General features: G+C 27.8%; 1 protein-coding gene across 1 annotated transcript; it reads left to right on the plus strand.

Annotated features, from left to right (window-relative positions):
- The first annotated feature begins 6,613 nt into the window (after nucleotides 1–6,613).
- Nucleotides 6,614–10,514, plus strand: LOC149056973 (uncharacterized). Its single transcript, XM_089223254.1, has 4 exons — nucleotides 6,614–6,768; nucleotides 7,040–7,204; nucleotides 7,393–7,656; nucleotides 9,806–10,514. The coding sequence occupies exons 1-4, from the start codon at nucleotides 6,614–6,616 to the stop codon at nucleotides 10,512–10,514; spliced, it is 1,293 nt and encodes a 430-aa protein (XP_089079380.1).
- The last annotated feature ends 5,334 nt before the right edge of the window (nucleotides 10,515–15,848 follow it).

Below are 15,848 nucleotides of genomic sequence, written 5' to 3' on the forward strand. Positions count from 1 at the left end.
AAATAAGTGCAGAATATATTTTATAATTATAAAAATTCATAAAATATTTTGATTAAAGTGGAAAATCAAATGATTTTTTGAAATGTTTGCAATGAATTTCTAAGTTTTTCGGTAGAACATAAGTTTCGAAACATAATAATTAGAGTAGAAAAATCGTTTGACATTAATTTGAAATAGAGTTCTTAGTCATAACATATTCATACTTTTATGTCTACTATCAGGCCATGCGTAGAAATAAACATTATAAACATGTAGTTAAGGTTAATATTTAATAGATTATAAAAAACCGGTATTATTTTTTTAAATTTTAAAATGCATATTATAATTAGTGTAAAATTAAATCAACTTACGTTGCTCTATTATAGACAGCGAATACCCAAAAATAATTAATTAGAGTATAATATATTTTATAATTATAAAATATTCATCAAAAGTTGTTATTAATAACCATATATAACTACATAAAATTCAGATATTTAAAAAAAAAAAGTGGATGTCTCTTTGCTGTACATTAGGTGGTGGGGTAGACCTCATACTAGGGTAGGTTAGATTTGAATGCAATGATAGGTATCATTGTATACGAAAAACGATTCTGAACGGAGATGATTTGAAATTTCTAGCTTAAAATAATTTGCGAATTTTCGTAATTTTTACGTATTTAGTCGATATTTGAACTTCAAATGCTAATAAAAAAAAATTGTGCCTACGTATTTTTATAATTTTTTAATTACTATAAGAATAACTTATGAGGAACTTTGAATTAAATTTTCAAACAAATTCTTCTCTAATATCCATGAAAACATTTCGTAATCACAATATAATCATCTCGTCTAATATATATGTTATAATCTGTGGTACAATTATTGAACAAATTTAAAATTTTTCAATTTCCGATCTAAATATCTGGTGAAATTTTCAAGTATCTACGACTTATAATTTTTGAAGTATAATAAATAATATTTAAATTCATTTGACTCGTTTGGGGATAAATCGTTATCATTACGCGATTTCGTAAACATTTAAAACTCGAACGCTCAAAACATTTTTCCTATAATGACGCTTCGAGTTTTCTTTATAGCTATTTGAAGAAAAACTTATGTTAAAACTTATGTTGAAAACTTAGTGTTATATTTTTAATCCTTAGTTATAAACAGAAAAAGTTTTATGATTTTTAAACTTCAAAATTACTTGAAAATTTTCGCATTTTCGACAGATTTCGTAAAAATTTGAACTATAAACGATAATAAAAAAAAAATTGTGACTAAGGATTTTTAATTTTTTTTAGCTACAATAAGAACAACTTATAAGGAACCTTGTATTAAATTTTCAAGTTTTTTTGGGTCTTCCAACTTTTTTTTACCGACACTTCAAAAAAAAATTCTAAAAGCGGGAAAGTGGATGTCGCTCTGCTGTACAGTTGGTTACAAATGGGGGTATTGTAATGGATAATATTAAATTTGAATCCAATGATATTATACCATTGTATACGAAAAACGATTCTGAGCGAAGACGGTTTATCTGTCTAGGATAAATTATAGATAATTAAAAATTTTCAAATCTTAGATTTAAAAATAAAATTTTTTATCAATTTCTAGTTTGAAATTATTTACGAATTTTCGTTTTTACATATTATGTTGTCAAAATTCAAACTTTGAATGATTGTAAAAAAAATTTGTGAGCATGAATTTATTTTATTTTTTAACTGCTATTGTTAAAGTGTGTTAGAAGCCTTGTATTAAATTTTCAAGCTTTTCTACCGAACAAATACATTTTTTCGATATTATAGAAAAAAAAACTAAAAAAGTTGAAAAATTAAAATGATGCCAGTAAACAACTCAAAACAAATCTAAATATTTTGAAAATTTTATCAAATATAGAAAATGCCTATATAAACATTCAGTTAAAATTTCAAGTATCTGCGGTCATTTGTTTTAGAGTTAGAGACTAGATGAGTTACACCAAAATAAGAAAATCACTAAATGTGAAATCCAGTGAAAATCCAATATTGTAAAAATTTAAATTTCAAATGCTCATAAAAATTTAATTTGAATTTCCGGTGGTCTTTTTATTTGTGATAAATATTGACAAACTTGTAAGGAATCTTGTATTAAATGTTCAAATCTTAGATTTAAAACGACAATTTTTTATGAATTTCCAGCTTAAAATAATTTGTGAATTTTCGTGATTTTTACATAATATGTTGTCAACATTTAAACTTTGAATGCTTATAAAAAAAATTGTGACTATGTATTCCTTTTATTTTGCAACTGCTATTGTAGAAATATGTTAGGAGCCTTGTATTCAATTTTCAAATCTTAGAATTACAAAAAAAACTTTTATGAATTTCTGCCTAAGATAATTTGAACATTGCGTTTTTTTAACGTATTTAGTCAAAATTTGAATTTTAAATGCTTATAAAAAAAAAATCGTGCATATGTATTTTTAATATTTTTCAACTGCTATTGTAATAATGTGTTAGAAGCCTTGTATTAAATTTTCAAGCTTTTCTACCAAACAAATACATTTTTATCGATATTTATAGAAAAAAAAACTAAAAAAGTTGAAAAATTAAAATGTCAGTTAACAACTCAAAACAAATCAAAATATTTTGAAAATTGTATCAAATATATAAAATGCCTATATAAACATTCAGTCAATATTTCAAGTATCTTCGATCATCTGTTTTAGAGTTACACCAAAATAAGGAAATCGCTAAAAGTGAAAATCCAATGTTGTAAAAATTTAAATTTCAAATGCTCATAAAAATTTAATTTGAATTTCCGGTGGACTTTTTATTTGTGATAAAGATTGAAAAACTTGTGAGAAATCTTGTATTAAATTTTCAAATCTTAGATTTAAAAAGAAAATTTTTTATGAATTTCTAGCTTAAAATAATTTGTGAATTTTCGTGATTTTTATGTATTTTGTCAAAATTCAAACTTTGAATGCTTATAAATAAGAATTGTGATTATGAATTTCTTTTATTTTTCAACTGCTATTGTAACAATATGTTAAGAGCCTTGTATTAAATTTTCAAGCTTTTCTGACTAACAAATAAATTTTCATCAATATTAATTTTAAAAAAACCATTATGATCGAAAATTTCAAATGCCTATGAATAGTTCAACTTAAGTCAAAAATTGCATGGTGGATAGAATATAATTATATAAACATTCGGTGAAAATTTCATGTGGTCATTTGTTTTAAAGTTACATCAAAAACCAAAATCGATTTTGTCGAAAAATGAGTGTGCGTAAAATTTCCCGTTTTTCCCTTAATTTTTAGTTTGTTTTTCTCAATTATTTAGAAAAGTATTAAGAATTTTTTACTTTTGACCCCCCAAAGTACCAACTTTCTGATCGAAAAAGGTACTGAAGTCAAAAATCGAAGCATTTTTACTGCCCCAAAACGTGATGACAGACACAAAAAAAAAAAAAAAAAAAAAAAACACACATCATGGTAAAATCAATACATTCATCGCTCCGCTCAGAATCTAAAATTAAAAAGTTAATACTTTTCGAGATGATAAGTGTATCCACATAAAAGAATCAACCTGTATTAACAAAATATTAAGCTATACATTTATTTAAGATGCATATTAAAAATAGTGTTAAATTAAATAATGATTAAAAAATTAAATCAACTTACGCTGTATTATAGACATAAAATACCCGATAATAATTAATAAGTGTAGGTATAACATATTTTATAATTATAAAATACTCATAAAATGTTATGATTAAAGTGGAAAATCAAATGATTAATTTGAAATGTTTGAAATGAATTTTTAAGTTTTTCGGTAGAATATAATTTTCGAAACATAATAATAAGGTTAGAAAAATTATTTGACCTTAATTTGAAATAGAGTCTGAGTTATAACATATTTATATTGATATGTCTACTATCAGATCATGCTTAGAATTAAACATTATAAACATAGTAGTTTAAGGTTAATATTTAATTATAATAGATTATAACTAAAAGTTTTATTTATAGAAAACCTCGGAAACTTGAATGTAGATATTTAAAAAATAAAATCACACTTCTTATGTGAATTATGTTAAATATTATATAAACATATGATTAACTGTTAAATATATTTAAGATGCATATTATAAATCGTGTAAAATTAAATAATTATTTTATCAGGCAAAGCATAGAATTAAACATTATAAACACGTAGTTTAAGGTTAATATTTAATATATAATTTATTATACAACACATGTTTTTTTTTTTAAGCAGCTCGGAAAAAATAATTCAGATATTTAAAAAAAATCATTCTTGTTATCTAAATTATATTGAATATTATACAAACATAAGATTAAACTTTTAATATTTAAAATACATTACAGTTTAAAAATACATATTATAATTAGTGTAAAATTAAATAATTAATTAAAATTAAATCAACTTACGTGGTGCTATAATCGACAGAGAATATCCGATAATAATAATTAATATGTGTACAATATATTTTATAATTATTATATAGGGCCTGTGCCTAAATACGCCTCTGGTTATTACAATGATTTAATTTGTACATTACATATTATGATTATTTTTTCAATAAATTTTCGATTTTTATATCTCTGATGAAGCTTTTTACAGTACTGCGTAAAAATCAATACTTAAAACATTAGACATAATACACAATGCGGGCCTAAGATTAAGCATAGGAGCATTCAAAAGTAGCCCGACAGTAGTCTACTGTTCTCCCATCCAAAACATCACCGCTCAAGATTTTGCTCAACTTTTCATCTCACAAGGGAATAATTTCATTGCAGGTGGTGACTTTAATTCCAAACATCCTGTTTGGGGCTGCCGCTCCACCTCTCCAAGAGGTAAAATCCTTTACAAAACAATTACCGATCATAAATGGTTACACCTCGCACCTAATGGACCGACGTACTGGCACACCCTTACCAATAGGCATCCAGATGTTTTAGACTTCTTCATATATTCCACCCGAAGTAACTTAACCCTTGCTATATTTAACATTACAGATTTTTCCTCTGATCATACCCCAGTAAAGCTAGTCATTGATGGTGTAACAAACAAAATCCCAATAAGATCTTCTTTAACCTCTAGCCCAATAAACTGGACCCACTACAAAAAGTCCTTAAGCAACAATAAAAAATTAGGCATACCTCTTAAAACTGCCCATGACCTCAAGCAAGCTTCTGTCACATTTGTTTAAATGATCCAATCCGCGGCGAAACTGTCCTCACGCCCAAGCAACAAATATTCCACCACCTCAAACTCAATTCTGGACAAATACCCACTCCCGGGCCACATCAATGTACTCTTAAGACAAAAAAGAAAAGCTCACGCAAAATGGCAAAACACAGGTTACCCTAACCACAAGCGGATCTTCAATAACCTAACCAACAAACTAAAAAGGCAACTTTAAAATCACAAAAATAAATCCTATGACAGTTACATCTCTAACCTAAATCCAACAAACCGCTCGCCTTAAAAAGCAACCAAAAAAATCCTTAGACACATCGAACCATAGGTGCCGCAGACATTTTTCTAGGGGGGGGGGGCAATGTTAGGATTTGAGGATAAATATTATAATTTTACTAGGTGTTTTATAACATTTTTTATTACACTCGTATACAATATATTATATTTTATTATATTACAACTTTTTTTATACTTTAAATTTGTTGTTTAGTATATAGTAATTTATCTTAAAATATTAAATTTAAAAAAATATTTTGAAAAAGCCAAGGGGTGAGGGGGCAAATGCCCCAGCTTGCCCCCCTGCGGGCGCCTATGAATCGAACCCACTCCTCCAAACCGTCACCCTGACAACTCTAAAATCACTGACGACGCTGAAAAGTCCAACGTTTTTGCTGAACACCTTGCTACAGTCTTTAAACCAAACACTATACAAACGAATCCCTAAATAGTAGAACTATTCAGGCATTTCAGTCTATTTGTTTACGTCTAATATCAGGTGCCCCTTGGTATATTACCAATGAGTCACTTCATAAAGACATCTGTATTCCAACCTTAAATAGCCTTGCCAAAATCACCTACAAAAAAACACATAAAACATACAGTACTCACTCTAATCCCATAGACGCCGTGCAGCCACCGGAAAACAGCGCGCGCTGGTAGTTAATAGTTTAAATTGTTACAGGATACAAATATTCGAATGAAATAGGACTAATACTTAGGTATTACGAACAAAAACTAGCATTTATGAATCATTATTTATCCATATTTTACATTTTACTCCACAATCATAACTATAAATATGTTCGTCATCATATTCATGTATTAAGTATTAAAACTATTCATGAATTTTCATGTTTGTTGGTAAATAAAAAAGAAAATATGATCACTATAAACATGCAAACTCATTATTGTAATTATAGGTCTCAGATCTAGGTCCTAGGCTAGTAGTGATTATTAATTTTTTTAATAAATCTTATCTTTTTATATCAATATAATCAGTCAATGGGCACTTGCAACTGCTATAAATTATTTTAATAGTTAATATACTAGTCAATAGATACCTATGTACCTACCAAAATTCTAAGCTCAAGTTTTAGAATTTACAACTTTTGTTTTATTTTCAAGTAGGTCCATTTTTGTTTTATAATGACTGAAAATAAAAATTCTCATCAAATTTGTTGTGTGGTTAACTGCAATAATACATACAAGGATACTACTAATACTGTATTTTACAACTTTCCTAATCGATCGTACCAAAAAGATTTGAAGTTTCAATGGATAAAGGCTGTTAAGAGACTCGAGTAATTACCTATTAAGTTATTACATTCTAGTTACCTACTAGTAAAATCATAACTAAATTACTTATGTTAAATATTTAAAAATTATAATTTCTTAAAATTCTTAGTAACGAAAATATAATATACCTAGAAAGAGGTACCTTATGGCTAATACTAACAAAACGATTTTAATTTACCACTTTTTAATAGCTCTTTACTATGTAATGTTATAACTATGTTATACAATTAGTTTACTTATTACCTCATTATTATTTTAAGATTTAATTTAATTTAGTGACAATGGGAAATTTTGGTTGCCTAATCCTCGCAGTGTGATATGTAGTAAGAATTTTGTTGGAAACAAGCGTTCAAATGATCATAGAAGACCTTCTTATGTACCTTCATTATTCCCTAAAGTGTACAAGAAGAAACTAACTGATTCAAACCAAGCAGACGAAAGGTACAAACGGCTTTAATCAGAACGATTCGAAATACAATTATAACACAAAAAATAGAAACTGATACTAGAAATTGATTTTTGGTAGAAAATAACTGTATTTCGCAGTTTGCAAGTGTTAGCACTCAAGTGGGTTTTGACAACTGTGACAATAACAACTTTATTTTTTCTTGTATTCATGAAGGTAATAGCGTTTCCACGCAAGCTTGTATTCCGTTTTCCTTTTCAAACCATTTGAATAATGGAAGTAAGCCAACATCTTCTGACAAAGCTTGTGGTGTAGACCACAACGAAAGTTTATCTTGTTTACCATGTGAAGCATTCCACGGTTTTGAATCCATTAAAAATGAAAAATCTCTTAAAGACATTACTGGCACTTCTTTTTCAGTTTTTAATATATTGCTCGAGTTAATGCCTAATGTCAATCGTTTGGTGGTCTCTAATGAAAATGCTTTATTAATATCAGTGTTTGGAAAGAACGTCGTTCATGAACGCACGTTCACGCGTTCACGTTCATATATAGTGAACGATACGTGAACGTCACTCGTTTTTTGCAAATAGAACGTGAACGACGTTTATATTTTTAATGAATTTGATCAATTTTTAAGACGTTCAATTTATTGACCATTTAATAAATATTATATGTATAAAATAATTAATTATAATAATAATATTTTCATTTTTCCCATTATAATTCCTACAATATTTGTTTAGTTGCAAAATATATTCCAATGTCCCCGGCTAGAAATACAACAATAATATTATGATTTCCACGAATTTGTAATAAACCTAATCGGTTTATCATGAATAGGTGAAGTGTATATCTATCATGGTGGACGGGGATCGTGTATAGGCATGGGCTTTATCGTTTATCATCTGCATCGTCGACTATTGAAAGTTAATTACTGGGAATCACAAAACGACAGTGACGCTCGGTCGCGCAGAACACGCATGAAATTAATTTATAATTGTGATTGTTGTGAATGTATACAGTGTACCTACTGTGGTCAGTGACTTATCAGTTATACATTTGAAATTGTTCAGTTTTCACTGTTTCAGTATCTAAGAAAAAGATTTAGTAATTGCTGCATGTCTTATTCCAAGATTTAAACTAAATTGGCTGGAAGGTGAAGAAAAATTGAATGCTGAATTATTTTTAAAAACTGAGTTTTTATGTTCTGAAAATGAGGTATCTGATGGTCATTCAGCAGCTAGTGATTCTGATTCTGATTCAAATAAAGATTTTTTTTGCTTGCCAACAAAAAGCTATTCCAATAATAGTAAGACAATAACCTCAGATCAAGAACTTTTAAATTTCCTAAGTAACAAAAATATTGATGTAAAAAGTTTATTTGCTTTTCCTAAAGTACTATTTAAATTTGTCCAGTTTAATACAGGGTTACCCTCTAGTGAACCTGTAGAAAGGTTATTTAGTACTTGGGAGAATGTAATGACATCAAAACGTCATAGACTGGGTGATGATATGTTTGAAAATTTAATTTTATTAAAACAAAATAAGATGTTTTGAAGTAAAATAAAATGTAGGTACAAATAGTTTTCTTTTTTACTTAGATAAATAGATATTTACCTACAGTTTTTTTTAAATTTTTATTTGATGTTATACCTAACAAGGATACAAGTTGTATTTTTTATTAAATAAAGTTTTAAAAATGTATTAAATTAAAGTATGAATTATTTATCAATCATGTACCTATTTACTGTTTTTGTTTCAATATTTGAATTGTTTCAGCTAAATATATTAGGAATTACAATTATAATTTTCAATTCGACCTAAATTTAAGACTTCAATCGAAAAGATTTTTTAAATTATTTAAAAAACTAAGAAGGTAGCTGACTTTTCTAAGGTGACCGGATCCCGTCTCTCAGTTGTGTGCATAGTGCCCTGGTGGTAAATTCACTATTCGGTTAATTTTATCACTTATCAAAATATAACTCAAATAACATGCGGATCATAGTTGAAGCTTGAAATCATAGAGTAACTCTATGGTTGAAATATACAGGTTATTGCATATTGACTCGGATTGTTATCATCAGTAACCAAATGTGTCAGTAACAAAACGGCTGCGTATAAAGGGATATCACAAATATCAATTATTCTTATCAACAAAAATACGCTGACAAAACCACGATCTTAGAAGATCTAACCGTGGACAAAAACAAAACTAACAAATTCAAAATTTTGCGCATACATACTTGATTAATGATTATTATTGGCTCCCTTTACACTGCCATTTTTGTTTTTATCATAAAATTTTTGATCGAGAAGGGGTATATGTGCAATATCCTTGTATATTTCAAAAATATGTCAGATATTAAAAATTAATTCAAATACTTTATAAATTGTATATTATGCTTTAAAGTCAAAATTATGTTTATTTTTTGGTTAAGCGTATACGTTTATGGGTTTTTAATTTTTATATTGACTGCAGACTAACGATTCATAAAAAAAAAAATTTAATGAACGCGACCCAAATAACGCGTTCGTTTGAAAAAACACGAACGTGAACGTGAACGAGTTCCTTTTTTAAGGACTGAACGTGAACGTGAACGAGCTCATTTTTTTGGTGAACGTTCCGAACACTGATTAATATTTTTAATGAAATTGAAATTAGGTTTAACTTATTCCTCTTTGGCTGTATTTTTTGGAGTACACCGAACAACAATATCTAGAATATTTACAGATACCCTTCTTACATTAAGCGTAAAAACAAAAATATTAATATTCTGGCCTAATAAGAGAACTATTTCAGCTTTGCTTCCTGATGCATTTAAGAAAAACTATCCGAACTGTAGATGCATAATTGATTGCACAGAGTTAAAAGTAGAACAACCTAATACTATAGAACAGAGGGTTTACATGTATTCAAGATACAAAGGGTCTTATACTGTTAAATTTTTAGTAGCCATAACACCTTGTGGTATGATTAGTTTTGTGTCAAAATGTTATGGTGGTCGGTCTAGTGACTCATTTATAACCAATGATAGTGGATTTTTAGCTGTTTTAGAATCTGGTGATGAAGTTCTTGCCGACAAAGGATTCCCAGGAATAAAAACCACTGATGAAAATTCTGTAATTGTAATGCTTCCACACAATGGTAGGTTTTCAGAAGATGAAATTCTAGAAACCTATAATAAAGCAAGTGTAAGAATACATATAGAACGGTTGCTTGCAAGTTTGAAGACGTTTGGCATACTTAATAAATTAACTATCGATTACTTACCATATATTGATAACATTGTTCATATGTGCTGTGTTTTGACAAACATGCAAGCACTTATTATTAAGCAATAATTTGTTAAATAATTTCATATTTGATACATTTATACAGCTGTATAGAGGTAGTAATGGAGTAAAACATAACTACCTTGTATATTTAGATTTTAGATAATAAATAAGCTACTTGGTAGGTACATATTTCATTAAAACTCTAAAAATATTTTACTTCTACTTACATATTTTAGAATGATTAATATTTAAACTTGTATGTTATTTATTGACACATTTATATTTGTTGTATAATATTTCATACCTAGTTAAGTATAACAAACTGGTAAATAAAATGAATAATAAAAATGTTCTAATTTTGGTATGATAAAAATTGTTCATCCTTTTTAATCGACAATAATTCTGGTTTAATATTGTTGTAAATAAATAAATCACATTCATTTAACCCTGTAGTAAACATTAATATCTGGCATTGTGTGTAGTATATATGACTTTTTTTCAGACTGACTTTTCTATCAATCATTTTTAAATAGCTTAAATTAGGTATATTAGTAATGGGATCAATAATGTCCTTATCTTTGAATGAAATTGGACATTTAATTTCTAGAACTTTTTGTGGTGTACCATCAACTATTAGTATACCATCTGGTGTAGCACAAATCCATGGTTTCTTTATATGAATGACTAGTCCACATTTTATTACCAATAAGTTAACCATCTGGGAATAGACTTCAAAAGCTATATCTTCAGTTTGTAGTCCATAAGTTACATTTACTGCAGAATTTCCTGTTAATTGTTTGTTATTATATAAACTTTTTGCTAGAGCCAGTTTTTTTTCATCTGTTGAGGTTTTTGAAGTCTTGATTTTATGAGCTTTATTACTTGCTGAAATCCTAAATTTTCTATTTTCTAACCATACATGACCAGATTGTTCTAGAGTCTTATTAAAAATATATTTTATATCTTCTTCAGAAACATGAATGTAATTTTAAAAAAATTCTGTTGATTTGAATTCTAAAGGAAAGTTACACTCTTCAAGTTTTAAAAAACAATTATTTTGGAATAATTTTTGCTTGCATATGATAAAATTTAAGTATGAATTATAAAAATCAAAATTAATTGATTCTTCAATGTGGTTAATGATGAATTGTATTGTATCTTCACACACTATTTCTACTTGTGTTTGTGTTTCAATTTTCAAATTATAACTCAATGGACAAGACAGATTGGAATTTTCGATGAAATAATTTTTATCAACAGGAGCTACATCTAAACGAGGTTTTTTTGGATTAAATAACTCTGCAATTTGTTTGCATTTTTATATTTTTCTTCGCCAGCTTTAGATGGCTTACCCCATGTTTGAGGTAAATCAGTTTTTAATGACGATTCTTCATTGTTAATATTGCTATGGACTAGCGTCCCGCATTGTCTAGTTCACGGTCAACTAGGTACCAGCCGAACCAAGATAGGGTAGGGTGCGACCAACTTTGTAATTATAGGAGAGAAAGCATTTCGAATAAATCATTAACGTTAGGGCAACACGAAATCATGTGGTTAGACGACCATAAAAGATCATTGATAAGTGTGCACAGGATGTGGGGTTATGCATCAATACAAAAGTTCCAAGAACCAATGTTATAATGTAATATCATAATATATATTTTTACATAATAATAATATAAATTATTGAGGTCTGTAGCTGCATGGGATGCGCATTTAGCTCGTACGTGGGCGAGTGGCATTTCCGTCAGTTTAGATGATTATACCACATCCGTGAGAACAGCGACAAGAGCAAGTAGACTATGGGGAGTATACGGTAGCACTATATAAGGGACCCCGAAACGACCTGTATTCAGACGCGACTTGACCAGACTAGCCAGAGCACCTTTACGCCAGTCTGTTCTTTAATTTAATTTATTGGACTTAGAAAAATTCTTTAAATTAAATTAATTGAACTTAGAAAATATTCAAGTCAAACCGAATTTATTCTAGTTATTCAGAATACTTAAATATTTAAATAAATTTAGTTTTCATGTTATAAATAAATATATATGTTTTGTCAAAATAAATAATCAAATAATCTAACTAAGAAGAATTCCACGTTGTTTAAATTAACTCAAGAGTCACCTTCCAAACGTCATCCTTGACTACTGATACCTGTAGGCGACGTGATCACTACAATATAGTAGTAAACAGCACCAATGTGTTTACATTTTTCACCAGGCCCAGCAGCACATTCACAGTTTGCAGACTTGATTACCCTTGAACCATCAAGCTAATAAAAAAGGCAAAGTAAACATTTGTTGACAATAGTTCAAAATACAAGTATTAGTATTTAGTATCAACCTAGGTACTTGTCTTAATTATAATTGTAATGAAATAGTTTTTGAATATTTTTAACTAACGTATTTAAAATTGGTAGGTATGTTTATTTTGTTTATCTTTCATATTATGAGTTTATTATAAAGTAAAAAAAAAATGTAAAACTTTAAATTAAAAATTAATAATATATTTATATACTAACATTTTTTAAATATATAGCATTAGGTACTTATTTCATAAGTAACACGCAGAACACTATTAATAAAAAAACAATTATTGTTGAACTTACTTCAATCTTTACTCTGTAAGGTGGAGAAGTAACAGAAGCTTGTCTTATAACTTGACTACTTATAAAACATGGACCCATAACAGTTTTGAGTTCTTGGACATTTATAACATGTCCACTTTTAAGTAAATTTAATGACTTAACTTTATTATATTTTTTATTAGAGAAAATAGTTTGAAAACCATAATGTAATATTAAATCACTCATTGTTTATTTTAGTTTTCACAAATAAGTACCAAATAATAACTATTTAAAAATATTAGTTGTTTGATACTTTCAGTTAGTATATGCAGAAGCAGAGTGCAGACATGCAGTACGCCAGTACCTATACTGTATAGGCAATATAGCTGATAACAACTTTAAGCATTGTTTTCAAAATATTGATTGAACTTATTACATTAATTGTGTTACAACTTCAAATACGAATATCAAATAACAAATATTTTTTCTTAAAATACCATTGAAACGTGCGTAGTAATATTTTGTAAGTACTTCATAAATAGTCAACCCGGAGCACTAGCTGTACTCCTGCACGGCGTCTATAATCATCCAACTTTCATCCAATCAAATTCCAGGTAATCGACCCAGGTGTCTGAAAAGGAACTGGTGTAGGGACCTACTATTTCCTTAAATTCACTTTCCCATGGGGTGCCGTCATTGGGCGACTTCCCCTTCCTGCCAATCATCACCCTCACATTTACCTATTGTATTACTATAAATACAGATTGTAAATATGTTTCATCAAATAAATAAATAAATATTATTCGAAGTTATTTGCTAGTCCTAAATCTGAATAAAGTGGGAAGGAAGTTTGTGTTTGGCAAGGCTGAGCATTAACGAATTAAAAGTTAAAATTATAAGCAATTTATATAAACATTATTATGTGTCTGAAATTTTTATTTTGAAAATAAGAAAATTTTAACTTTAAATTAAGTTAAGTTACTTTTCTTTGCCCAGACTTGGTGTTTGGTATAATTTTTTTTCGTGTAGGAACTTACGTACGGATATCCAGGGGTAATTTTTACCTGCAATATCTCGTGTGGGAACTTACATTCGCATAGAAAGTATATACGTAATTGCCGGTTAAGCATCTTTAAAATATAGAAGACACAAATTAATACTCAAAATAAATCTACTTACCACACAATATTCAAACCCCGATACAATAATTACATATAACATCAACATAAATCTAAAACAACTGATATACAGAAGAATAAATAAACTCTCAAAGGAACACCAAATCAATCTAAAATACATTACAAATTATGAAATACCCAACACCCCTACATGGAAAAATCAAAAATATCTCTGAATACATCTTTAAGCAATAATAAGAAAAAATAAGTACATCATCAACCTCCTATAAACAACTATTTTATGAACTAATTGAAGAATTTATCAATTTCAAGCATATTTATACTGTTGCGTCAAAAACTGAAAATGGTTCTGCTATAGCCATTATCGCTCATAATTTTCAAAAAAAAACAAAAACAAAAACAATAATTACAGCATATTTTCTGCCGATATGTTAGCAATATACACAGCTATAGAATACATAAAAAACTCTAAACTACCCAGTAACTATGTCATATTCACTGACTCATTAACCTCTGTAATGTGCTTAGTAGCCATAAAAACATCAACAGTCTTATATCAAAAATAATAGAATCAGAAAATAACTACGAAAACAAAATAACCATTCTCTGGATACCTGAAAACAGCAACATAGAAGGAATGAAAAATCAGATTACCTAGCAAAAGAAACAGCCAAAAATGTGAAAGACAAAATAAGTGAAATACTCAGCACCTATGAGAACACGCTAAGATGTATTAATTCTGAAATTAAAGAAAAATGGTCATTGAAATGGAGAATAAAAGTAACTAAAATCAGCGAAATAAAGCGTACAACAGAACGTTAGAAAAACATTACTAATCTTCATAGAAAAGGCGAAGTAATATTAGCAATACTTGGAAAATTGAATGCAGATATTATTTTTTAAAAAAAATCACACTTCTTATTTAAATCATGTTGGATATAATATAACCATATGATTAATCTTCAAATATATTTAAGATGCCTATTATAAATAGTGTAAAATTGTATTATAATTTAAAATTAAATTAACTTACATGACCCTATAATCGACAGAGAATATCCGATAATTATAATTTATAAGTGTATAACATATTTGATAATTATAAAATATTCATAAATTATTATGATTATAGTGGAAAACCAATTGATTTATTTGAAATGTTGGCAAAATTTTTTTTAGTTTTTCGGTAGAATATAATTTTCGTAACAAAATAATAAGGATAAGAAAATCATTTGAACTTAATTTGAAATAGTGTTCTTAGTTATAACATATTCATACTTATATGTCTACTATCAGGCAATGCATAGAATTAAACAATATAAACACGAAGTTCTTAATTAATATTTAATTATAATAGATCAATACTAACAACTTTTTTTTTTTCGTAACTCAGAAAAATGAATGCAGAGATTTAAAAACTAACATCTCACTTCATATCTAAACTATGTTGAATATAATATAAACATAACATTAAACTTTAAACATATTTAAAATACATATTGTAAATAGTGGAAAATTAAATAATGATTTAAAATTCAATCAACTTACGTCGCTCTATAATCGACAGAGAATATCCGACAATAATAATAAATAAGTGTAAAATATATTTTATAATTATAAAATATTTATAAAAGGTTATGATTAAAGAGCGAAATCTAGTGAATTATTTGCAATGGTTTTCAAGTTTTTTAG

Source organism: Diuraphis noxia, unplaced genomic scaffold (assembly GCF_037042655.1).
Source record: "Diuraphis noxia isolate RWA-SAM2 unplaced genomic scaffold, SU_Dnox_SAM2 contig0003, whole genome shotgun sequence".
Taxonomy (NCBI): domain Eukaryota; kingdom Metazoa; phylum Arthropoda; class Insecta; order Hemiptera; family Aphididae; genus Diuraphis; species Diuraphis noxia.